This window comes from Podarcis liolepis (assembly GCF_965112155.1).
Source record: "Podarcis liolepis genome assembly, chromosome: 3".
NCBI classification, from domain to species: domain Eukaryota; kingdom Metazoa; phylum Chordata; class Lepidosauria; order Squamata; family Lacertidae; genus Podarcis; species Podarcis liolepis.
The window spans coordinates 87,301,830-87,328,984 of NC_139557.1; the positions used below are offsets into that span (position 1 = coordinate 87,301,830).

General features: G+C 41.0%; 1 protein-coding gene across 3 annotated transcripts in view; it reads left to right on the top strand.

Moving 5' to 3' along the window:
* DNAH8 (dynein axonemal heavy chain 8) overlaps nt 1–27,155 on the top strand; it is a 146,196-nt gene that overhangs the window by 50,389 nt on the left and 68,652 nt on the right. For all 3 annotated transcript variants that reach the window (XM_083497165.1, XM_083497167.1, XM_083497166.1), the window contains 16 exons: nt 617–717; nt 1,800–1,937; nt 2,693–2,933; nt 3,365–3,564; nt 4,880–5,033; nt 5,155–5,318; nt 7,348–7,450; nt 7,952–8,056; nt 9,405–9,566; nt 16,170–16,394; nt 16,989–17,161; nt 17,540–17,718; nt 24,556–24,743; nt 25,437–25,523; nt 25,666–25,773; nt 26,538–26,672. In XM_083497165.1, coding sequence (XP_083353291.1) covers nt 617–717; nt 1,800–1,937; nt 2,693–2,933; nt 3,365–3,564; nt 4,880–5,033; nt 5,155–5,318; nt 7,348–7,450; nt 7,952–8,056; nt 9,405–9,566; nt 16,170–16,394; nt 16,989–17,161; nt 17,540–17,718; nt 24,556–24,743; nt 25,437–25,523; nt 25,666–25,773; nt 26,538–26,672 — 2,463 coding nt within the window. The remainder of the gene's footprint in view (nt 1–616; nt 718–1,799; nt 1,938–2,692; nt 2,934–3,364; nt 3,565–4,879; nt 5,034–5,154; nt 5,319–7,347; nt 7,451–7,951; nt 8,057–9,404; nt 9,567–16,169; nt 16,395–16,988; nt 17,162–17,539; nt 17,719–24,555; nt 24,744–25,436; nt 25,524–25,665; nt 25,774–26,537; nt 26,673–27,155) is intronic.

Genomic DNA, 27,155 nt, shown 5'->3' on the forward strand with positions numbered 1-27,155 from the left:
TGCTATTAGTTGCTTTCTCTTGCTGTGTTTTTCTGTTACTAATCTCTAGCTGCTTTATTGTTGTTGTTGTTATTTTCTTTCATGCTTTCTTTTAATTTGTGAGCCACTGTGGACATTGGCTTTTTAAACAGAAAAGCGGCCTAGAAACATTTAAAAATATAATAAATCTAAATGCTGATCACATGAAGCATTTCTGATAAGAAGATATCACATGACTGCAGTATCCAAACCAATCTAAGAAAGTGCTGATGGCCTAGTTAACCTAAACATTGCATATATAGTAGTTGATTTCTCGCCACCTGATTACTCCATACTTGACAACTCATAGCTATTGAATGCAGGAACCAACTTCATTGAAAAACATTGCTTCAGCCATCAAATGATTAGCATGCCAGAGTGAACTGGCCCTGTGTAATTGGCATTCACAGAGATCTGCAAGTAATACATTCATGCGTACAAAGTGCATCATGAACATTATGTTATGCCTGATCTAATCCCCAGACTTCTCATATGAGAACGAAGCCCAAGGGACTTGTCTTGGATATGCATGTAGTAAGGGATAGCTATGTTTGTGTTACATAATCTAAATCCTTTGTTAATTTCTGTTATTTATTAGGCCAATTTTGATGAGCTCTGGAGGAAATTTATTACTTATTCATCTGGTGAGCAGCTATTTGGATTGCCTGTCACGGACTATGAAGTTTTACATAAAATCAGGTAACTGTGGAAAATTGTTCTACCTGCCAGAATAAGTTAAGGATTGTAGGAAGGCTTTAATGATGGGAGAGACATTTGCACAATATTGTATTTGTACACTGGGGACACTATATATAATCTTCAGAACTCAGCTCCTCTGAAAACTTGCTATAATGTGAAGAATCACAGGAGGAAATAAAGAAGGAGGGACAGCTATGAGATGTGTCTTGCATGTGATGTTTGTTCTGCAGAATCAAAAGTGAGTCGTGGGAGTGATGAGGCAGAAGGGGTGTTAAGAGATGAGCAGTTAAAATCAGCTGTAGAAAGCTTTTGCTTAGATTTGGGAACTGAAACCGCAGTTGTGTAAGATATTAACAGAATGAAGTTGGGCAGCAGGCTGGAAGACTTTTAGTATAAGCATCTTGGAATCTACATTCCCGTGAATGTGGCAGCAGCTGATTCTCTCTTCTCCTCAGTGTTTTTGGAATTCAGCACCCTGATGCTCAGTTGCCTCATGGGGAAAAAATCTTAAGTCTTGAAGGCTAAAGTCTCTCCCCGCCCCAATCTGTGAACCCCTTGGGATAAATCTGTGCCTCTCCCAGGGGGGCCACTATCCTGATCATAGTTCAGATTAAATCAGCTGCACTTTTACAAAGTAAAGGTAAAAGGTAAAGGACCCCTGGACGGTTAAGTCCAGTCAAAGGCGACTATGGGGTTGCGGCACTCATCTCGCTTTCAGGCTGAGGGAGCTGGTGTTTGTCCGCAGACAGCTTTCTGGGTCATGTGGCCAGCATGATTAAACCGCTGCTGGTGCAACGGAACATCGTGATAGAAACCAGAGCACACGGAAACACTGTTTACCTTCCTGCCACAGCAGTACCTATTTATCTACTTGCACTGGCGTGCTTTCGAACTGCTAGGTTGGCAGGAGCTGGGACAGAGCAATGGAAGCTCACTCCGTTGCAGGGATTCGAACCACTGACCTTCTGATCAGCAAGCCCAAGAGGCTCAGTGGTTTAGACCACAACACCACCCATGTCCCACTTTTACAAATAGAAGGTATGCTAGTGGCTCCATCACAATGGTTGTTTTTTTTTTTGCAGGAAGGAGCTAAGTTTGCTTCAAAAACTGTATGGATTGTACGATACTGTGATGAATAATATCAGTGGGTATTATGAAATTCTCTGGGGAGATGTAGATATTGAAAAAATTAATGCTGAACTTCTGGAGTTTCAAAACAGGTGAGCTTACTTTCTACATGATTTGCAAACCATCCACCACACTATTTACATTTTTGTTGTTGTTTAGTCGTGTCCGACTCTTCGTGACCCCATGGACCAGAGCACACCAGGCATTCCTGTCTTCCACTGCCTCCAGCAGTTTGGTCAAATTCATTTTATCTTCTGCTAAAACCTGTGCCATTGCTTCCCCTGTTGCCTATGGCTGAAACTAATGTAATTAACTACATAATTAATTATGTGAGTAATTTGGATGCATTTCAGCGTAAGACAAATGTCAGAAAAATGCAGAAAATGACATGGTTATTTATGTACTGTTTGGGGAATTAAAAACGACAATTGCAAAAGCCAGTATTTGCTTGTGCAAGTTCTGTTATTGACTTTGGACGAATATACAAATAGTGACAATTTCTGCTCCCATTTCCATTTCTGGTGGAATTTTATAGCATACCTTAATAGTATGAGCCTTTGCATCTCTTAAAGTAAGCAGGATGAGTCCTGCCTAAGATTCCTAACACCTGGAAAGCAACATCAGCAGGTAGTCACAGCAATGCCTTCTAAGTTGTGGTTCCAGTTTTAGAGAACTTGCTCTGTCTGATCCCAAGTATGAAATCCTCTAGGATGCAAATACATTTGTTTTTAGGAAAGCTTTTAGAAGTTTTTCTTCTTCAAAAATGAGCTTATTGTTTTGCTTCTGTTAAGATATTTGCACATTTTAGGTTTAAAATAGTAAAATGTTCGATTTTTTTCAATGAAAGGTGCCGCAAACTACCTAAGGGGCTCAAAGACTGGCAAGCATTTTTAGATCTTAAGAAAAGAATAGATGATTTCAGTGAGTCCTGCCCACTGCTGGAAATGATGACTAATAAAGCAATGAAACTAAGACACTGGAACCGTATTTCTGATACAACTGGGCATCCATTTGATGTGGAATCAGATTCCTTTTGCCTTCGGAATATCATGGAAGCACCGCTTCTCAAGCATAAAGATGACATTGAGGTAGTCTTCCATACAGTTGCATTTTTATATTGAAAGAGAATGCCAGACTGAGGTGCAGTTTGAGAGTCAGTGAACATGCTCTAGAACTGTCATTCCCAATTAGCTAAGTATTGTGGACCACCTGTTTTTCAAAGGCCAAGCCATGGATCCTCTACTTCTGAAAATTTTAATATCTCTATGGTAGTTTTTGTTATGTGAATGGCACCACAGACTCCCTGGGTGGGTTACGAGGACCCACTGGGGTCCATGGATCACCAATTGGGAACCCCTGGCCTAGAAGGTATGCCTTTCTTTGCTCATGTGTAGCAATGTTTGTGTCAGTACACAAAAGAGGTATACCTAAACATGGGCACAAGTAAGGTGTCTTTATTGAGATTCCTCAGTTGGCATATCAATATTTTTAAAAATTAAGGATCTTTCTTTCTTTGCAGGACATCTGTATATCTGCTATAAAAGAAAAGGATATTGAAGCTAAGCTAGCTCAAGTAATTGACAGTTGGGCAAATCAGGTCTTGAGTTTTTCAGCATTCAAAGGAAGAGGAGAGCTACTTCTCAAGGGAACAGAATCTGCTGAAATTATTACACTGATGGAGGACAGCTTAATGATCCTGGGCTCTTTGATGAGTAACAGGTAGTTTCACAGATTTTGTAGAATGTTTTTATTAACATTTTTGTCTCATTCTTACAACTCTCTATATCCAGCCTTTCAGGATATTATTTTTTCCCCAAGGCACCTTACAAGTCATAAATGTTTAAAGACATAATAAACAATATTAACAAAAAGTCCAGTGATCTCTCACTTCTCTCCAACTGTGGCTGAGTAGGACAGAAGAGAGACAGTACCCTTTTGCCCTATTTAACCAAGACAACTGGCACAGTACCCAGGCAAGTACGTTCATGGTACCTGAGTAATTTTGGCCACAGAGTTGGAGCTGTGCTCTCTGAGGTCAGACAAGGTGCTCATCTACTATCCATTAAGCAATGGCCAGGACAGTAGGATGCTACAGCCACCAATACCAGCTTGGTGCAAATGTAACAGTGCCTAGTTACCTTATCACAGTTAGGCGATTAGGAGAAGCTTGCAGATGTGCACACCCCTCTCTCTTTGTCCCCTCTTTTGTAAGTGTCCTCCCCTTCTCTCTTTCAGTTTTGGAGCAAACTCTTAGTATTTCATCTGCACCAACATTATCACTAAGGTAGTCTAAACCACAGTTACAAAAACCTACTTCTAAGTATGGTTGCATCCTGTGGTTTGGGCCTAACAAGAGTTCGCCATAGTCCTGGTTCACAGGTTACATGAAGCCAAACAATGGCTTAGCATGAGTGAGCAAGCATGGTGGCACATACTGAGAAAATCATAGATGCTTCACTCCTCCCCTCCTTCAGCTACTAGTGGGAGCTAAGCTGCGATCTGGTTTAGCGTTATGTCCAAATAAAGACTCATGGTTTGCCTCACTCCAGGTAAATCACAAGTTATATCAAGGTTTGTTCTTGGCTTTCTGTTTGTGGTTTGAGGGAAGCAAACCCTTGGTTCAGACATAATACTAAGCCAAACCATGGCTTAGCTCTCAGTATCATGGCAGCAGCAGGGGAAGAGCCAAGCAGTCTTGATTTTCTCACTGTGCACCAGCATGCTTGCTCATTCACGCCAAGTCACAGATTGGCTTAGCAATACATGCGAACAAGGCCACAACACCTTTACAATTGTAAAGCTGAACCACGGCTGAACCACAAAACTCGAGGAGCGGGGAAGAGGGAAGAGAAAAAAGGGTTGTGTGACTCCATGGACAGCATTATGTCTATACCAAGGCACTACCAAATAGAGATATTTAAAGTGTGTGTGTGTGGGGGGGGGGAACAGTTGTTAAAAGAATATAGTAACAATAATATTGTGAAAAGGGTCGCTCTTGAATTCCATGCTACTATTTCTTGTCTCCTATTCTCAGATACAATGCACCTTTTAAAAAAGAGATTCAGAACTGGGTGTTCAAACTTAGTACCTCCAGTGATATAATTGAAGAATGGTTGATTGTGCAAAACCTCTGGGTTTATCTTGAAGCTGTTTTTGTAGGTGGAGATATTGCCAAGCAGTTACCTCAGGTAATTCTATCATGGTTCAGTTATGTAAATATTGATCTTGAAATGTAGCTGCGTAGCAGTAGTTTGCACTTTAGAATGACATAATATTCATTCATGTTTCCATTACATTTACTCTGTTTAGGAAGCAAAACGTTTTCAAAACATTGACAAATCATGGATAAAAATAATGCAGCGAGCTCATGAAAACCCCAATGTAGTTAACTGTTGTGTTGGAGACGAGACTATGGGGCAGCTTTTACCACATTTACACGAGCAGTTGGAAGTGTGCCAGAAGTCGTTGACAGGGTACAAAGTTTACAAACTTTTTGAAAAAAACCTGATCCTTTTAAATTAGGTCAAAGTAATAGTCCATCTTAATTAACTTTTTATGGTTTTAATTAACATTGCATGCTTCTTAATTTTTAGTATCATTTCGTGTTTGGTATTAAGGGGAGAGTTCTGGGAATGGTGTTTTGGGAAGTTATTAAGAGATTTTAGGGGATTGATTTGTAGCATGTGTAGCTGGCATGCTCAGTGCAGATTTATGAGTTTAGGCCCATATATGTAAATTTGCTTATGGTCTTTGGTATACTTTTTTAGTTTGGTAAAAAGAAATCAGAATAATAATAATATAAAAATCACTTTGCAAATAAATAATTACTGCTCAAGTCTTGCATATTTTTATTAATTCACTCCAGACAGTCAATTGCCAAAGCTAAGTTATGGCTCAAAGTACAGATAAGATTGGAAGGTAAAAAGCAGGAATATTTTCTTCTGTTTATAGTAGATCTTCCCATAAATCTAGGCTTCTATACACCCACGCTTCACTTTTTATACTTTTAATTTTCTAGTACCAGAATTTTAGGAATTGGGAGAAGCTGGAGAAATTTAGATCTGTAGCTCCCTGATTAAGGTCAAGCATGGCCTTAGGTGATGTTGGGCAGTAGGCAGCAGCTGGGATGGGTATTTTTAAAAGAATGTGTGGCGGGTGGGGGTGGGGGGCGGGAATAAATAGTAAAAAACACACACAAAACTGAAACTACAAATGGTCCTGGATGAGTCTCAATATTATTGTTTATGCAGGCTGAGAATAAATATCAGTGAACACTGATTTATCATCCATTAGCATGTACCACAATATGCAAAAGCTAAAGTAGCATTGGATGTGAGGCAATGGGACAGAGCAGCTTTGGCCCAGTTGCATCATAAATCCCTCTTCCATCACTTACTTACTACATCTTCTTACCAGAAATGGGGAACAGGCAAACTCCCAAGGCCTTTAGGGTGTTGTGCATGTGGTATGAGAAACCCTGTTGCCATCTTAAACTCTCACCAGCACCCGTTTGTTGTGTGCTTTCTATGGATACCTGAAGAGCAAAGGATGCTGCCACCTCATTGTATTTCCTGGCACTGCAACTGTCATGTGCTTGCAATGAGAGAACCCCCTTAGCATGGGGAGGGCAAAAGCAGGATTGCAGAGTTCAGAAATCCAGTAGAAGTCATCAAGTCAGGTGGTTGTGAAAGGAAAAAGATAGTGGTACTACTAGCAAGATCATGTTACATGAGGAAAGGCTTCCTAAGGCAAGAAAAGAATTGGGAGTAGGCAAGAGCTAGAAGCATAAATTGGGTCTATAATCTGGATGCCCATAAGTTGCACAGATAAAGGAAAGTGGATATAATGGCCAGAAAGGGCAGAAGCTTGTTATAATGCAGAGCAGCAGAGCAAGAAGAGCAGCAAAGCAACTTTGACCCAGGAAATTAATACAAACCAGCAGTAGCTCCAGAAGCATTTCCAGGTTCAACTTGTGGAGGTCTTAGGCTTCTGAAGCCCACAGATGGGCATGAGAATTTCCAAAGGAGTCGCCATGTTAACTCTGCTGCAAACCAAGCCAATGAGGAGTTTTGTGGCATCTTAAATATTCAAACTTTGATTATGGCACAAGCTTTTGTGGGTACTGGAAACTCAGCATGCAATCCTGAGATTTGTTGCTATGCATCCTTTGCATAGGATTGATCAGAAGCAGTTTGCTACCTGGTAGGTGGCTCGCTTACCAGAATGGGGAGGTGGCAGAGAGGTCACCAAAGTGCAACAGAAACACTGGATTGGCTCTGCTGGTGCACCTGCACCTTGCCCACCCCTCTGCTGCTTCATCCCTTCTCCCTCCCTCCTGGTAAACACTCACCTACCCGAAAGTTAGCATAGTAGCTCTGCCCCACTGGCAAATTTACATCTTGGATTGATATTACCTACATTTGCTTGAAACTCCCAAGTAAGTGCACTTCGAAAAATGGAGGGGAAAACATTTTCTGAAATAAATCTCTTTTCTTATTAAAGATATTTGGAAAAGAAAAGATTGCTGTTTCCCAGATTCTTTTTTATCTCTGACCCTGCTCTTCTGGAAATACTTGGACAAGCTAGTGATTCACACACTATTCAGGTAGGTTCCAACATATATATGGAAACATAGTATTTACTGAATGCAGAACAAATTTGAAACAGCTCTGATTTTGTGTACTTCATGTACCTTTAAAACTGCAGTGCAAAGGAGTCAGTACTGTAAGCATGATTTATGCTAGTTTAATTGAAATGGTTCAACATATCTTGGAAAATAGAGGCTCTTGTTATCACCAGACTTAGGATGAATTCCAGGAATTCCTGCATATTAACTACTATACTCTCATCACTCCAGCATGGCTCCCTCTTGTCACTTCCTATTGGAAACTCTCCTATAAATTCAAATAACCTTTGGCTGAAAGCAGCTGTTTACCAAGGAGCAAATTCCCATGGTGGGAAGAAATCCATGTTGAGATCTGGCCATCAACATCATTTGCTCTTCTCTTTAATTCAGAATTTGTGCTCATTTACAAAAATAAGCTAATTTGTGAAAATGTCCTGGCTAGAATACTACATGCATTCATGGATTTTATTTTTCTTTCAGCCACATTTGCCTGGTTTATCGGACAACATAAATGAAGTGGAATTTCATCCAAAGGATTATGATCGCATAATGGCAGTCATATCAAGAGAAGGAGAAAAAATTCCTGTAATATTTGCATTTTAAAAATATAATTTAGTATGATTCTGAATTTTATAATTAATTTCTCCCTACTTACCATGATAAATTTGGCTCACTTAAAAATAAAATGTTATTTCTTTGTGCAGAAGGATATAAGAGGACTGTTCTCTAATTAGAATATCTTAACTAAAAAAAATCCCATCCCGGAAGTGTCTGCGGACAGCGCTGGCTCCCGGCCTCTAGTGAGATGAGCGCACAACCCTAGAGTCTGTCAAGACTGGCCCATACGGGCAGGGGTACCTTTACCTTTACCTTTTTAACTCTGTGTGTAGGATCTTAGGGTGAGCAGTGTATCACTCCTGAGCGTTTGATGCAATCCCCCAAATTCATATCCTTTTTTATCCAGCTGTGAAGGCAGGAACAAGGGAAACCATACTTGTTTTGAGATAAAAATATCAACTTGTGTGACACAGTTCAGTACACTGAAAATGAATTAATTCCACCCCACAATGGCCACCCCTGCGATCAGGTCTTTCTGTGAGGTTTGAATAGCGGTTTGAAACTCAGGACAGCAGCTCCATGACACAAGGAACTGGCTGTTTAGGTTGTGCTGGGTATATCTGAAGTCAAAGGATGCCTTGCATAACAATTGCAAAAAATAAGCTTCGTTAAACAATCTTGTGAAAATAAGCTTGTTGAGCTCCAACCCATAACTTAATTCTTCCTTCTCAATATCCTGATGCTCTAAGTAACATGAGGAACATTTCCTGCCTCAAGTAACATGAGGAACACAGTCTCACTTGGTGGCATAGCTGTCAACTTTTCCCTTTTCTTGCAAGGAATCCTGTTTAGAATAAGGGAATTTCCCTTAAAAAAGGGAAACGTTGACAGCTATGCTTGGTGGTATTCTACTTCCCATTAAGAAACACATTTAAAGTAAGACCAACAGTCTCTTCTTATGGTCTCATTGTACCCCATTTGAACTCTTCGCTTTCTTTTCTTATATATTTGTTGTTGAGAAAATTGCTTTAGTTTACCGGTAATTTTTTAGACATCCGAAAAGAATTGGAAGAATTGGGACTATTAGGATCATGGAATCATAGAATAGTAGAGTTGGAAGGGATCCTGAGGGTCATCTAGTCCAACCCCCTGCAATTCAGGAATCTCAGCATGCTGCCCCCCATCCAATCTGAAAGCATACCAGAACTTGCTCAGCTTTGCAGAATTTTGAGGCATCCAGTTTGATTTGCCTGCCTTATTCCTAAGCAGAAACTTCTGGTATTCACCAGTTAGTACGTTGTCTCCTTTCTTAATCAAACTAAAGAGACTGTAAACCCCATTTTGAATAATGAATACACAACTTTTAATTTTTCAGTTGGACACCCCAGTAAATGCAAAAGGACCTGTAGAGCTCTGGCTGATGGATCTACTGAAAATGCAACAGTCTTCATTACACTGTGTCATTCGGGCAGCCTTTTATCAGATTAGTGATCCAGGGTACCAGCTACTGAACTTCCTTTACCATTTTCCAGCACAGGTGAGAAGTCTGAAAAGCAGGTAAGATCCAGCTATGAAGGCCTGAGGTGAAAAGGCTAGGTTTTCATGCTGAAAGACAAAATGAAAAATCCTGTCAATATGCGCATATTTTTCTGGATTGAGACTTAGCCATTTGTGAGAATAAATACAGTAGTCATAAGTAATAGGCACATCTACCCACTTTAAGGTTCTTTTTGATATCAATGGTATTTATAATTGCTTAACATTAACTTGTGTGTGCACAATATTATTTGTCTCCGCTAATGGATGTGGTGTACTTGTTGAGGGACATATCTTGTATGTGATTCAACAGGTGTAATGAATGATCTGAAAAGATGTCAATAGTGGTTGATGTCCCATTAAACTTTAATTAGTTTAATGCTAATCATATGTCCAGTGCGCTTCCGATGCCACAATGTCCCATTACAGCAGAGCATTTCGCACAGCGGCTCAAGAAGGGCTGGAGAGTCAGCATCTTTTCAATAAAGGAATCTTGGAGCAAGCGGTTTGGAACTCAAATAAAAGGTTTATTTACACAAAAACAAAAACCCTGGTGAAGAATCACACATTTCAGCAAACACGCCCCAAAAGAAAAGGAAGGGGGGAAGGAAGGGCAAACACACTAGTGAGTTGACTATTTATACAAACTCACATTCCTGGAAGCCTAACGACCTTCAGCTGCTCAGTGACTAGAGCGTCTTGATTAGAGCTTCTTAACCCTTTAATACCAACACCCCCTCTCGCTCGTAACACTGAGCTGTACCAACCTTAATTCAAATTTAAACCTGAACAGAAACATTTATGAGATTGCGGACTCAAAGCTTTTGTAAAACCGTCTGCGAGATTTTCTTGGCTTGGACAATACTTTAGTTCAATTAAACCTTGTTTTACACTTTGGCATACATTTTGATAACGGATATCCAAGTGTTTTGTGTGTGCCTTGAATTGACCTGATTTAGCTAGTTTAATACAAGGTTGATTGTCTTCCCACACTCTGATAGGTAGGGAACATTCTCCAAACAATTCTTGTACCAGTTGCTTATAAAATTCCAGTTCTCTACATACATCTGATAATGCATTGAACTCAGATTCAGTTGAACTTAAAGCTATAAGTGATTGTTTTCTTGATCTCCAACCAATTAGTGCATTTCCAAATTTTATCGCCATTCCTGACACTGATTTTCTATCTGGTCCAGCATCTGCCCAACTGCTGTCAGCCCAACATTCAAGTTGTGTGCTGCCCTCTGCTGATAGTTTTAAGCGAAACCTTTTGGTAGTTTGGAGATACCTTAAAACTCTTTTTACTCCTTGCCAAGCATGCATTGATGGTTTTTCAGCTTGTCTACACAGCATGTTGACAGCATATGTTATATCGGGCCGAGTCCACTGTGCAATATGGAGTAGACTGCCTATCGCTGACTGGTAAACCCCGGGGTTACTGAACTCTGTCTGTTGCTCAGTTAGAGCATCCTTTGTGTAACTTAACTCCATTGGGGTTTTAACACCAGCACAGTTGTCCATTTTAAACCTTTCCAGCAACTGCTGGATCTTAGCTTCTTGGCTGAGCCAATAGTTCCCATCTTCATCTTGCTGAATTTTAACTCCTAGATAAACAGATACATTGCCTAGTGATTTTATCTGAAACCTTTCTCCAAGCTTTGTGGCAAATTGTTGTGCAAGTTTATCGTCCTTTCCACTGTATAATAAATCGTCAACAAATATCAAGACTGCTTCTTGTTCACATCCCGAGCCTTTTAGATAAAGACACGCATCTGCTGCGCTCTTTCTGAACCCCATGCTCTCTAGAGCATCGTTTAAGCAGGAATTCCAATTACGGGCGGACTGTTTCAACCCATAAATGGATTTGTGTAGGCGCCAGACCTGGTTTGGCTTGTCTCCTTCAAAACCTGGTGGTGGCGTCATATAGACTTCCTCCTGTAAGTCTGCATTTAAATAAGCCACATTGACATCAAAATGAAACAGCTTATTTCCCTTCTTAGCTGAAGAGGCTAAAAGCATTCTTAATGACTCCGATCTTGAAGTAGGTGCATAGATTTGAGAATAGTGAACTCCTTTGCGCTGCGAAAACCCTTTTGCAACTAGTCGGGCTTTATATTGCAACTCCTCAGTAGTTGTGGGCTTTAAACGATATACCCATCGACAACCTACAGCTTGTTGCCCTTTTGGAAGCTCTGTACTTGTAAACACACCGAGAGACTTCATTGAAGCCATCTCTTTTTCCATTGCTTCCTGCCACTTTGCGGCTTCTGAGCTTGGAAGCTGTTGTACCTCTACATAGCTATCTGGCTCACACTGTGCCATATTTACGTATACACTTGTCACCTTAAACCGCTCTGGCGGCTTGCCCTTTGTGGCACGTTTTGACCTGCGCAATTGCTCCTCTTGTGCCCCCTCTGACCGTTGGCTGTCAGAATCTGTCTCAGACTTTATGTCTGGACGTGCCTCTAGGGATAAAGACCTCCGTTTAGATACCTCCCTTGGGCTTGGTGTTGCAGGCGACCTGCTTCGCTTTTGCTGTCTGCTAGGCCTACTGACTGGCGATGTTGGAACACTCTTAGATTCTGGCTTTCCTACCTTAGGAGAAGAACCTTGTGCCTGGTCAGAATCTGCATCTGAACCATGTGCACCTTCCCCTTCTGGCTCATCACCCTCTGGACTTTCTTTCTCAGCATAAATGCCTAAATCATCTCTCAAAATGTCAGGGTTAGCATGTAAGTGAGTCCATCCGGATTGCTCACAAAATTCAGCGCTCCTACTGAGGACCACTCTTGTAGTATCCCCATCTGGGTTCACGAACGTCCAAGATTTGGCGTGTGGTTCGTACCCACAAAAAATGAGTTTCCTAGCTCTTGGACTTCCCTTTTTCCTTAACGCTTTTGGGATAAGTACATAGGCTTGAGATCCAAACACCCGAAAGTAATTAACTTTGGGCTTCTTCCCATATAAAGCAAAATATGGCGTAGTATCAATTACCGAATTATATACTCTGTTCAGAACATGAGTAGCCGTCTTCCAGGCTTCCGCCCAGTAACTCTGAGGAAGTTTAGCATCAAACAACATAGAGTTTGCCAACTCTTGCAGAACCCTGTTCTTACGTTCGGCCACACCTCCTTCTTGGGGGGAATAAGGTGTATACAGACGATGCTTAATTCCCTTTTTCTTAAAGAAATTCTGCAACACAGACCCGGTAAATTCTGACCCTCTGTCTGTTTGAAAAGCAAGAACTCTAGTACCGAATTCAAGTTCTACTGCATGAACCCAATTTTTAACTGTTTCTGCAGTATCTGCTTTTGTTTTGAGAGGAAAAAACCAGGTAACCTTTGTTTTGTCATCTGAGAGACACAGTGCATACCTCGAACCTCCCATGCTAGCAACAGGCATTGGGCCACATAGGTCCATATGCACAAGTTGGAATACTTTGTCAGATTTCCTATTTGAACTGGGATAGCTGCATCTATGAACCTTCGCCCTTTTGCATGCAGTACAATCCAAATACTTAGTACATTTGTTCAATTTGCACCCTTCTGATAATTCAGGTTGCCTTTTAACATACTGAAAATTAATATGTCCCAAACGGCGGTGCCATAAATGAACACAAGAATTATGGGTAGGCGAGTTCACACAACCAGCATGAACCTGTTCAACTTCATCTGGACTTGTCTCAAAATAATATAGCCCATCTCTGCATTCCACCTGCAAAAGAGATACGTTATTCTTTGAAATAGTGCAAACCCCATTTTCAAACACAGTTTTAAACCCATTTCTATCAAGTTCTGACACAGACAAAATACACCCCTTCATTCCCTTTAGCACATAGGCATCAATTTCTGTTTGCAAACACTTCAAAAACACTGTGCCTACGGTCTCTAAGGAACGTTTAGTTGAATCTGCCATTGTCACAACTTTAAGGGTTTGCAAATGTCTGCAATTCTGCAAACGGACACTAGATGGCGCCACCAGGTGGTGAGATGCACCACTGTCGATCAACCAGCGTAGATTGCTGCCTTGGCCACGCCCTTGCATCAACGCCATTGCTGAAGCCATGTGCTGTGTGCTGTGGGAGTAGCCACGACCTCCTCCTCTCCTTCGACGTCCCCTGGAACTCCTTGTCTGGTAACTAGGGGTAACGGCCTTGGTGCTGTCTTGACCAGGTTCACGTGTACAATTCCTGATTAAATGGGAAGAGGAACCACAGCGAAAACAGTGTCTAGCTGCAAAAGCATTTACTGTGTTCTCAAACTCAGCATCCCCACTCTTAGGCACAGCATAACTCCCCTTTGAAAACAAACCTCTTTCTCTTTGCCTTTTATCCTGTTCATCTGCAAGTCGAGAAGAAATGTATTCAAGGGTTAATTCAGATGAAGGCATAGCTTCCAAAGTTAAAGCTAGAGTCTCATAGCTTTTATCAAGAGAAGACAACAAAATGTATGACTGCTGCTCCATAGAGAAAGGAATGCCCAGCTGTCTTAGTTGATTAAAGGCAGACACCATTTTGGCAATATGTTCTTTCACACACGCTCCCGGTTGGAGACGTAAATCAAACAAACACCTTGTAGCATGGATCTTGGCCCCCGCAGTGTTTCTGGAATTTAACCGCTGCAGAACCGTCCAGACCTCATGCGTGTTCTTTAACTCAGAAACATAAGGCATTTGCTCTGGTCCCACTGCCAAAACTAGTAGACCTTGGGCTTTCCTGTCGCGTTTCTGTGAAGCTGCCGCTGCTGCTTTGTCTTCTGCAGACGCGTCTGCAGCTGCCTGTAAAGGCGGTGCTTCAGTACAACTCCACAACTCTTTTGCTTGCAACCAAACCCTTACTCTAGCCTTCCAATCTTGCCAATTTTTCCCATTGAGTCGCGTAAAGGGGACAGTAAAACTTTCCTGGGACTCTGCCATCCTCCCTGGGGCTTAGGAACGATACTCACAGACCTGTAGACCGTCTCCCAGCTGCTGAGGTGGCTCCTCGAGGAATAAGACGTCTTCCAGCGAGTACAAACTGAGCAGTGCCTCTTTAAAACTTTTCCTAGGCACGTTGCAGGACTCAAGCTGCTTTGAAGGCTTTTGTTGTTGGCAACCGCTTCTGTCTTCGCTCCAGTCCTTTCATAAATCACTCTGAACTGCACTCCTTATCTCCTTCTTGACGTACAAACACCCATAACCTGTCCCATTAAACTTTAATTAGTTTAATGCTAATCATATGTCCAGTGCGCTTCCGATGCCACAATGTCCCATTACAGCAGAGCATTTCGCACAGCGGCTCAAGAAGGGCTGGAGAGTCAGCATCTTTTCAATAAAGGAATCTTGGAGCAAGCGGTTTGGAACTCAAATAAAAGGTTTATTTACACAAAAACAAAAACCCTGGTGAAGAATCACACATTTCAGCAAACACGCCCCAAAAGAAAAGGAAGGGGGGAAGGAAGGGCAAACACACTAGTGAGTTGACTATTTATACAAACTCACATTCCTGGAAGCCTAACGACCTTCAGCTGCTCAGTGACTAGAGCGTCTTGATTAGAGCTTCTTAACCCTTTAATACCAACAGTTGCTTTATTTATTTTATAGCTAAATGATAGTTTTTAGAAAAGACAGAATGGAGAGAGGCTGTGAGTCCACAGTCCTATGCTGTCATCTGCTGCTTTATGGAGGGCCATCAAGTTCAATTTTCTGAATAGCAGCATAAAATATTTTTATTTGTTCATTCATTCATTCATTGCATTGCACTGCATTTACATGGTTCTCTCCTCACCCCAATCGTTCTATTCCCACAAAAACTTTGGGAGGCAGGTTAGGCTAAGGGAGGGTGACTTGTCACGCTGTAAACCTCAGTGCAAAGTACGGATGTAAACGCTGGTTCTTTTTAAATATTCCAACTACTAGTAGGTAGAAAGGTAGGTAAAGGACCCCTGGACAGAGCTTGTTTTTTTCAAGATCAGGGCCCAGGAAGGCAAATGTTTTTCTTATAATTCCATGAGCCTTGATACCCGATGAAGCAGCAATAATGCTCACTATAAAGTTGTAAGTCACCCATTTATTTGTGGGTGACAAGTCCCCATATTACTGGGGATGGAAGGGTAGCTGGAATTTGCTGGCAATGTCCATTATCGTATTTGCCACTGTCATTCTTAGTTTTTACAGTGTTATTGTAGGCTGTTTTTAGTGAGTATTCCAGAAGTCAAAGTTCCTTCTCACTTCAAGCTTCATGATAAGCTTTCAGATGTGCTTCCTCCTGTTTCTTACTTTCAGGGAAGAGTCATACTTGTAACATAAAGAACAACAACCCTGATAGTTTTACCTTTGACGGTTTCTGAAGAAAATATTATTAATTGTCTCTGTGCTTCACTATGGCAATATGGTAAAGGAATTTACAGGGTTGCTTATGGACTTCACTGAATGTATGTGAAAATGATGATAGAGAAGAGGACCCTTGAAACTTCCTGATTTACTTCCTGCCTCCAAAGGAAAATCCATATCAAAACCACATTTGTTAATCGTTCTAGTTAATCACTCTAAATTATAGTTTAAAAGTATGAGCTGGAATGCACTATAAATATTCATGCACATATTTTATTTGTTAAATTTATTATAGGTAGGGTTGCTGGGAATTCAGATGCTGTGGACACACGATTCAGAAGAAGCATTAACCAATGCAAAAGATGATAGGAAAATAATGTCAGTAACAAATCAGAAATTTCTGGATATTCTGAATACACTTATTGGCCAGACAACTCATGATCTTACGAAGTTTGACAGAGTGAAGTTTGAAACCCTCATTACTATTCATGTGCATCAGCGTGATATATTTGATGACTTGGTAAAGTATAAATGTTAGCTGAAATCTTTAATGTAGTTCATATCTAACTTACCGAGTTTGCTATGTATCCAATATCACTGTTTGGCCTGGCCGGGATTGTGTGAGAGAATCACAGTCTCCAAGAAGGAGGTGAAAGACAGTCGCTAGAGTTCCCTTAGATTTTTCTCCTCTTAAGAGTAATTGGGCCATGGTTAGATGTAAGCAGTTTCTTGTATGGTTAGATGTAAGCACTGTTTCTTAAGCATCCACCACAGGATGGTTAAACCTGTACATATTTAGCCCAAAGCTGGCATAAACTTCTAATGGTGGCTGGCAAGTACTTAATTGAAGAAGTGCTGCCCAGTAAGTCATTAAGGCCTTGGCTGGGAGAGGAATAGAGAATGAAAACAACAGAATTAATCAGTATACTAAAGCACAAAAGTAGCAAAGGTATGGTGACAAAAAAATAATCAGAACAAAAAAATGCTCTTAGTTACTAGAAATGAGTATTAGGAGAGAAAATAGCGGGAATAATTTTAATGGAGTAACTTTTTAATTAATCAAGTGAATTATATTTCTGTACTGTTATGATATAATTAATGTTTCTTTTTTAAGGTTAAAATGCATATAAAATCAGTGACTGATTTTGAATGGTTGAAGCAGTCCAGATTTTATTTTAAGGAAGATCTCGATCAAACATTGGTGTCAATTACGGATGTTGATTTTGTTTATCAAAATGAATTTCTGGGATGCACAGATCGGCTGGTTATAACACCATTAACAGACAGGTAAGAAGAGTGGATTCATTACATATTATCTACAATTTAATAATGATAACAATCCTAAATAGTCAAGGTGAGGGAGAACTGAAGGCAGTTGAACTACCACATCCAAAACTCCTCCAGCCTCTTGCCAGCAGTGTGGAAGTAAGGGCAGAGCAGTGCTCTTGCATTGCTCTGACCATCTCCCCTCCCTCCTACTGCAAGGGACCTATCATGGACTTGCAGAGTCTGAGAATCTTTGAGCTCCATAGTGGGGACCTGATCCTTTTGCCACCGCTGCTGAATGGGGGCTTGTGTGTTATCCGAGTTCAACATGTAGAGTGAGGTTCAATTGCATTGTATTCGTATGCATCCTTATGCAGTGATCTGGATTTACATTTACAGATGCTACATTACTTTAGCTCAGGCTTTGGGAATGAACATGGGAGGAGCTCCAGCAGGACCTGCTGGTACCGGCAAAACAGAAACAACGAAAGACATGGGGAAAGCTTTGGGGAAATACGTAGTCGTATTTAACTGCTCAGATCAAATGGATTTCAGAGGACTGGGCCGTATTTTCAAAGGTAAGGCCTGGCTTGTTGGACATATTGAAAAGGAGTAATGGAATTAACAGCATTTAGTGCACCACTGGTGTTCGATATACGCTCATCAGATACTGTAGTTACTATCTGCCACAGTATCTGCCTAAGCCAGTGTATGGAAAAATTGTTAGGGAACTATAATTATGGTGATATAAGGGGGATTCTGCCCCCTGCTCATGCTGCTCACCAAGCCTTCACTCACCATCCCATGGAAATTCCTTAGACCTTCTCCTTTCTACCCTGTGCAACTTCTAAGCCCCTTTTCACCCTCCCAACCCTGCTTCGGAAACTGCTTCCCTATTCTGCACCCCCTTGAGCCTCAGCCAATATGGCCAATGATCAGCAATTGTGGGAGCTGTAGTTTATTTATTTATTTATTTAATTTATATACCACCCTATACCTGCAGGTCTTAGGGCAGTACACAGGATAAAATCCCAGTACGTTTCTGACCACAATTCAAAGTGTTGGTGTTGACCTTTAAAGCCTTAAATACCCCCATCATTCTGGCTGGACGCTGAGGTCCAGCGCCGAAGGCCTTCTGGTGGTTCCCTCATTGCGAGAAGCAAAGCTACATGGAACCAGGCAGAGGGCCTTCTCGATAAACAACTACCTGACATTCAGAAGACACCTGAAGTCAGGGAAGTTTTTAATGTGTGACATTTTAGTGTATTTTTGGTTTTTGTTGGAAGCCACCCAGAGTGGCTGGGGAAACCCAGCCAGATGGGCGAGATGCAAATAAATAATAATAATAATAATAATAATAATAATAATAATAATAATAATAATAATTATTATTATTATTATTATTATTATTATTATTTTATTTTATTAAATCAGAATATAAAACGGCAAAATACATGGTTCAGCAACATCTGGAGTTAAGTGCATACCAATCTTTATCACTGGAACCTGTGTGTTTTTAAAATTCTTAAACTGGAAAATAAGAACAAAATTCAATTCCTCTACCCACTTATATGAGAGTAAGTCTCATTGAACTCAGTGGTAATTCTTGAGTAGACGTTGATGGAGCTGCAAGGTTCCTGCCCTGTGGAGTTAACAGCCTGAATGCAGCAAAGAGGAATCAAGGGAAAGAGATTCAATTCAAGAATTTACGTGGGAGCAAGCCCAATTGAATTTAGTGGGACTTACTCTTGAGTAAACATGTGCAGGATTGGCCTGCCAATATTTGATAAGGGGAAATTGCAAGATAGAATAATAGTTTTTATGGAAGACTGAGTTAAGAAATGTAATAACGGTTTGTAAGATGCAAGCTGAATGTAATATGAAATTAAAATATATTTGCAATATAGGATACTGTAGTACAGCCAATTGTAATGGTAATAAACAGATACTTGTTTCATAATTAGAAACATACTGCCCTAATTTTTTCCCTAAGGAGTAATTCATTTTTTTAAATGGTCTTAGCTTTGATACTTGTGTTTAAAAGATAAGAGAAGGAAAATTACATTGCCATGCAAAAGTTAAGAAAAACAAATTCTACACCTGTAGCATGTACAAGAAAGCATTTCATATTGGATCAGAAGTGAAGATTTACTGATTCAAAGATCCATTGCCTAAGGCTGCAATCCAATGCACACTTGTCTGGGAGTAAATCCCTTTGAATTCAATGGGATTTACTTCTGAATAGGCATGTATAAGATTGCACAAGGTAAGTGGTATGTACTGAAGTTCTCACCCTGGGCCAGCAGGGGGATACTGCAGATAGTTCAGGTCCACATATGCAAATAAGGGATCTAAAGTGACCGTCAGTGATTGGATAGTTACAAAAAATGGTTACTGTTGCGTCCTAGTGGAGCTCTATATAAGCAGGCTGGCTGAACCCTTCAGGTCAGTTCTGTTCGGGCCTGTGAATAAACAAGAGCTGTTTGAAGAATCTTTGTGTCGTCTGATATGTTCACCCACAACTTAACAGTAAGATTCATGCAGGTTTAATCTCTATCTGCCATGAGACGATTCTCATCAGCCACAGCCGTGCTGGCTCACCAATGCAGGATGTAGCCCAGAACATCTGGGGAATGCCAGGTTGACAAAGGCTGGCGTACACACTATAGGTTTCTGGGGAAGTACAGGGCCGGTCTAAATGTCATGCCCCCAACACTGAGATGGCTAAAAAGGCTTTTGTATGAGGGCTGTAGCAATTGTGCGTGCAAAATAAATTCCTGAATTGAGTAGTCGGGATGTGGTATTCTGACATCACTCTTACGAAGCTTTGGGCCTGAGAAACCATAAATTTTATTAAAAGTTCTTTCCTTATGAATACTGCAGCTGCCCAGGAAAGTTGTAGGAATTGGTATGATACGCTCTTGGTGAGCGCACACACTCTTTTCTTCCCATTCGCGTCTTTGACAAATATATATATATATATATATATGCAGGTTTTGGTGTCTTCGGGTGTCTTCCCGTGTAAGAGTTGGGGTGTCTAGGCGACGTTTCGACGAGGTCTCACTCGTCATCTTCAGGCTGGTGCTTTCGGCTTCTTGTTACTGGAACAGAGCGGGATCTCAGTGTTTGAGTTCCTATAAATACTGTTGAGGGGGTGTGGTGTATAGCCTCCAACGTTCTGGGCAGAGAGGAAGTTCCCAGGTTAGTGTGCCTTTTCTTCTTTTGTTCCTTAATTACTTGAGGGATATCTTGAGTGATTTCTTGAGTGATATTCTGAGTACCACTTAGGTGGGTCATTAAGTGTGGATTAGTTGCTAAAGCTTTCGTGTCTTGACCTCTTGAGCTTGTGAAGAGTTTTTCTGAGAAGATGGCTGTACTGCACTTAGTTGTGCTCTGGCTTGGCTTCGTGTATAGGGGCGAGCTGTGGTTTTGTGCCCTGTGCCAGCCAGATCTGTGTAGGGATTGCAGGGGGGTGCAGCATCCGGAGGTGCCACTATGGTTTGGCTACTGGATGGTGTCTGTAATTTATCTGTGGAGAGGGTCTGGGTTTGGGTCTGGTGTGGTTGATTGGTGGTGGCGTTCTGTGTGCCTCTGGTTCTGGTGTCGGTTTTTGTGGGGAGGGCTAATTTCCAGATGTCTGGCAGGCGGGACGTGTCGTCACGCTTGTTCATGTTGTGAGGGTGTTTCTCTATCTCGATGGCTTCCATGATTATTCTCTTGTGGTGATGTTCCATGTTAAAGAGCAATTTGGAATCTGCAAAATTAATTTCGTGTCCTGTTTCTTTCATGTGTTGGAAAAGAGAGGAAGTTTTTTCTTCTTTTTTGACGGCATTCTTGTGTTCTGCGATACGTGCATTTATTCGTCTGTTTGTTTGTCCAATGTACGTGGCTGGGCAGACTTTGCAGGGTATTTCATAGACCCCTTGGTTTTCCAACTGGATTTTATCTTTGGGGTTTCTGAGGATATTGGCTATTTTTTGGTTGGTGCAAAAGGCTGTTTTGATATTGTGTTTATGGAGGATTTTGCTAATTTTATCTGTAGTGCCCTTGATATAAGGAAGGAGGGCCATGCCATTGTTTTCTTCTGTGTCTTGGTTTTTGGGGGGTGTTTCTTTTTGGATTAGCTTCGTAACCCTGTTTTGCTGGTATCCATTGGCGATTAACACATTTGAGAGATTCTGTAACTCAGTTGTCAAGTGGTCTTTGTCAGCCAGGCGTTTGGTTCTGGAGATGAGAGTCTTGGCTACGGAGTTTATTTGTGCAGGGTGGTGGTGTGATTGTGCATGTAAGTAGCGGTTGGTGTGTGTTTTTTTCTGGTAGATAGTGTGTCCTAGGGAGCCATCAGGTTTTTTGTAGATTAGGACGTCAAGGAAGGGAAGTTGGTTGTTGGCTTCTATTTCCATAGTGAATTGTATTTTGGGGTGTAGGCTGTTGAGATATGTGAGGAAGCTATCTAGTTTTTCTTTCCCGTGTGGCCAAATTACAAAGGTGTCGTCAACATATCTGAGCCAAAGTTTGGGTTTGTGTTCTGACTTGTCTAAAGCATTGGTTTCAAAGTGTTCCATGTACAAATTTGCGATGACAGGTGAGAGGGGTGATCCCATAGGTGCTCCTTCTATCTGTTTGTATCTTTGTCCATTGTGGATGAAGTACGTGTTGGTTAGACGCATCCCCACGGAAAACATCATATGCGGAGTCGAAGCTAGCCTAACCAAAATCAACCCAGATGAAGCCAATAAAATCAGACTTGAAGTCACCAACATCCTCTGCTCCAGCAAACCACCCAGAAGCAATTTACACAAAGAAGAACAGAAAGCACTCACCAACCTGAGGAAAGACAACAACATAATCATTCTCCCAGCAGACAAAGGTAATGCCACTGTTGTGATGAACACATCGGACTACCAAGCAAAACTATCAAATCTACTCCAAGACCCTACCTACCAACCTATAAAAACAGATCCCACCACCTATCTGGAAAAAACCACCAAATCCAAAATAAAAGCCTCTCCTATCAGTGAAGAAATCCAGCTAAGAATCATCCCCAGAGAAAAATCATCCAGATGCCCCAAACTCTACGGTCTCCCCAAGATACACAAAGAAGGAACACCACTCAGACCAATAGTCAGCTCCATAGGCTCACCTCTACAAAATCTCGCTAAATTTCTCGCTAAGCAACTTCAGCCCTATGCAGAATCCATCGCTTCACACGTTACTAACTCCTTCCAGTTCATAGAAACAATAAAGAAGCAAAACCTACATCCCGATGACCTACTTGTGAGCTTCGATGTTGTATCTCTCTTCACACAAGTGCCCATCAATGAAGCCTTGACAGCCATTCAAAACAAATACAATCCCCCCGAATACATCCTGGACCTGACCAACCACTGCCTAACCAACACGTACTTCATCCACAATGGACAAAGATACAAACAGATAGAAGGAGCACCTATGGGATCACCCCTCTCACCTGTCATCGCAAATTTGTACATGGAACACTTTGAAACCAATGCTTTAGACAAGTCAGAACACAAACCCAAACTTTGGCTCAGATATGTTGACGACACCTTTGTAATTTGGCCACACGGGAAAGAAAAACTAGATAGCTTCCTCACATATCTCAACAGCCTACACCCCAAAATACAATTCACTATGGAAATAGAAGCCAACAACCAACTTCCCTTCCTTGACGTCCTAATCTACAAAAAACCTGATGGCTCCCTAGGACACACTATCTACCAGAAAAAAACACACACCAACCGCTACTTACATGCACAATCACACCACCACCCTGCACAAATAAACTCCGTAGCCAAGACTCTCATCTCCAGAACCAAACGCCTGGCTGACAAAGACCACTTGACAACTGAGTTACAGAATCTCTCAAATGTGTTAATCGCCAATGGATACCAGCAAAACAGGGTTACGAAGCTAATCCAAAAAGAAACACCCCCCAAAAACCAAGACACAGAAGAAAACAATGGCATGGCCCTCCTTCCTTATATCAAGGGCACTACAGATAAAATTAGCAAAATCCTCCATAAACACAATATCAAAACAGCCTTTTGCACCAACCAAAAAATAGCCAATATCCTCAGAAACCCCAAAGATAAAATCCAGTTGGAAAACCAAGGGGTCTATGAAATACCCTGCAAAGTCTGCCCAGCCACGTACATTGGACAAACAAACAGACGAATAAATGCACGTATCGCAGAACACAAGAATGCCGTCAAAAAAGAAGAAAAAACTTCCTCTCTTTTCCAACACATGAAAGAAACAGGACACGAAATTAATTTTGCAGATTCCAAATTGCTCTTTAACATGGAACATCACCACAAGAGAATAATCATGGAAGCCATCGAGATAGAGAAACACCCTCACAACATGAACAAGCGTGACGACACGTCCCGCCTGCCAGACATCTGGAAATTAGCCCTCCCCACAAAAACCGACACCAGAACCAGAGGCACACAGAACGCCATCACCAATCAACCACACCAGACCCAAACCCAGACCCTCTCCACAGATAAATTACAGACACCATCCAGTAGCCAAACCATAGTGGCACCTCCGGATGCTGCACCCCCCTGCAATCCCTACACAGATCTGGCTGGCACAGGGCACAAAACCACAGCTCGCCCCTATACACGAAGCCAAGCCAGAGCACAACTAAGTGCAGTACAGCCATCTTCTCAGAAAAACTCTTCACAAGCTCAAGAGGTCAAGACACGAAAGCTTTAGCAACTAATCCACACTTAATGACCCACCTAAGTGGTACTCAGAATATCACTCAAGAAATCACTCAAGATATCCCTCAAGTAATTAAGGAACAAAAGAAGAAAAGGCACACTAACCTGGGAACTTCCTCTCTGCCCAGAACGTTGGAGGCTATACACCACACCCCCTCAACAGTATTTATAGGAACTCAAACACTGAGATCCTGCTCTGTTCCAGTAACAAGAAGCCGAAAGCACCAGCCTGAAGATGACGAGTGAGACCTCGTCGAAACGTCGCCTAGACACCCCAACTCTTACACGGGAAGACACCCGAAGACACCAAAACCTACATTCCTGTACCCGTGAAAATCTACGAAAGCATATATATATATATATATATATATATATATATATATGAAAGTTAACATTTTAAACCGTATGTTTGAGCAAGCACTGCTGCTTGCAGACACCATACAAATGGCCTTCCAAATACATGCTGACAGTGGGTGACGCCAGCAGATGGTTTGCCATCACTTTTCTACAACATCAGTACATACCCAGAAGCAGTCTTTTGAGGTTTCTTCTCTGCATATAGCTCTGGAAGAGAGATCTTGCCCAGGCAACATAGAAGAATAAAAAATTTAACTACAGAAAGGATATAATCAGGGTAAAAAAATAAAAATCATTTTCCTCTTTTAGGACTTGCACAGTCTGGCTCCTGGGGATGCTTTGATGAATTTAACAGAATTGAATTACCGGTGTTGTCAGTAGCAGCTCAACAAATTTATATCATTTTGACAGCAAGAAAAGAAAGGAAAAAACAGTTCATATTTTCCGATGGAGATGTTGTAGATTTAAACCCAGAGTTTGGAATTTTTCTGACAATGGTAAATTTATTATGTTAAGTACACATTTTTAATTTATTGATGAGAGAAAATCAATCATATTTTTGTTTTGCAATATACTTGAAAATAAATTACCTTTGTGGTTAATTACTTTGTCTAACAGAGCAATATATTTGAAAACATTAAATTTATAATACCTAAATTAGGATAAACAGAAATGTCATGAAATTGTGGGAAATGTTTGAGTTCTCCAGAACTCTTCGTCAGGTAAGATGTTATAGAAAGCAGGAAGGGAGATGAGGAATATATATACCTGTGTGTATATATATTCCTCTCTCTGTGAGGAGAGAGAGCACACACAATTTTTCTAGAAAAAGGGGTGCCGGAACTCATGTCTCCCTCTTTCTCTTATAATGGCAATGGTGCCCACCTGAGAGGTGCCAGAACTGAGTTCCAGTGAGTTCCAGCTGAAAAAAACCACATATATGTATATCTATAGCTATATCTATCTCAAATTTATATTTATATTCCATGTTTGGTTTATAATTTGTTCTTCTCCTGTGGTAATTTTCCTTGCGATCTTAGGGTGAAGGTGAAGGGCAAGATAATAAATAATAAATAATTGAATTCAAAGAGGATATAGATGCATGTCATAAATCACAATTGTGCTCATAAGTTGAGACATATGCCAAATACTCTGAACAAAATTACCCCAAATTCTTTGTTTATTTGCAGAATCCTGGGTATGCTGGACGCCAGGAGCTTCCAGAAAACCTAAAAATTCAATTCAGAACTGTTGCAATGATGGTTCCAGATAGACAGGTACTATTTATCACTCCTAGGCAACATATTTCTCAGCTGCATACCTTTACAAAAAAAAATAATGCATTGCTCTTTGCTCTTTCTGTTATTTAAAATATTATAATATTAATACATTTATTAATAACGTGCTATTCTTTTTCAGATAATCATGAGAGTGAAACTTGCAAGCTGTGGCTTTATTGAGAATGTCATACTGGCTCAGAAATTCTTTGTTCTCTATAAGCTTTGTGAAGAGCAGCTTACCAAGCAGGTAATATTGCATCACCATTATAGTGCAATAGCTGTAGACCAATGAGTGGTACATAGGTCACAAAGAGTAGTGAAACAGGACCTCTTAGTTCCCCAGAATTCTTACTTGTTAGCCTGACCTAAAAACCTTTGTAGGGGCCAGGGCATATTTCATTAACTGCGGTGGCCTGTTTCTTCAAAGGGACTTATTTGCTGGTTGCCACTTCTCTGACTAGAGCTGGTCTGTGATGGCTGACATTTTTCGTGTCCTAGGCTTCCTGGACTCACCACCAGATTATACCCTGACACGACTAGCATATGTGATATTATAGTGATCAAGATTTATGCCTTCAGGATATTGTAAAGTATTTGCTCTTTGATAAACCGTACAGTAGGTAACCATTTGAGTGACCATTGCACTCCACATTATCTCTGGACTATATATTCAGGGATGAAAAGCAATATTCCATATTGTCAGCTGTGTCGCTGCCTCCGGCCCCAGAAGTGCTCAGAACCTCCCAGGTTTCCTCACCTTCCTCAAAGTGTTTGGTTGCCCCCTTTCACCACAAGATGTTGCTCTTGCTTTTGTTTTATATACCTTTTACATACAAAATTTGTCTTTTCTCAATGAACATCCAATTTCAATATATTACATTAAAGTGCTCTGGTACATTCTCTTAATTTCTCTGGTTAGGATTTTGAGTTTTTGCATTTTAGAAATATTACGGCTCAGCACACTGTTCTGTCCATGTTACTCTTTGTAGCATTTGTCGCTTTCGTTTTTAGGTTCACTATGACTTCGGCTTGAGAAATATCCTTTCAGTGTTGAGGACTCTTGGATCTCAGAAGAGGGCAAGGCCCGACGACAGCGAAATGAGTACTGTCATGAGAGGACTAAGGGACATGAACCTCTCTAAACTTGTAAGAACCCATCCATTTAAGATTTTCAGAGGATACTTTACAATGTGGCTACTATGTATTTTTCTCTTATTGCTGCTGTTTCAGATGTGTTTCAAATATTCCTCATGTTCTAAAACTAATTTTAAATCTTTAGGCATGGTGCGCATTCATTGAGTATAAAGCACTCCACTCTGTACAGCTACTAGACAGAATTGAGTTTATAAATAAAAGAAGAACAGAAACGCATGAACACTTTTCTATAAGCACTTTCGTGAACACTGTTTATACTTATTCTGTTATTTAAATAGGCTTTTGAATTTTGTAAGCAGTCAAATAAAAAAGACTAATTCAGGAGGAGAGCTGTAGCTCCGTGGCAGAGCATCTGCTGTGGATGAATGAAGTTCCAGGTTTGTCCCCAGCATCTTCTTCAGGTAGGGCTGAGAGAGAGCCCTGTCTGAAATGCTGGTGAGCTGCTGCCAGTCAGTGTAGACAATACTCAGCTAG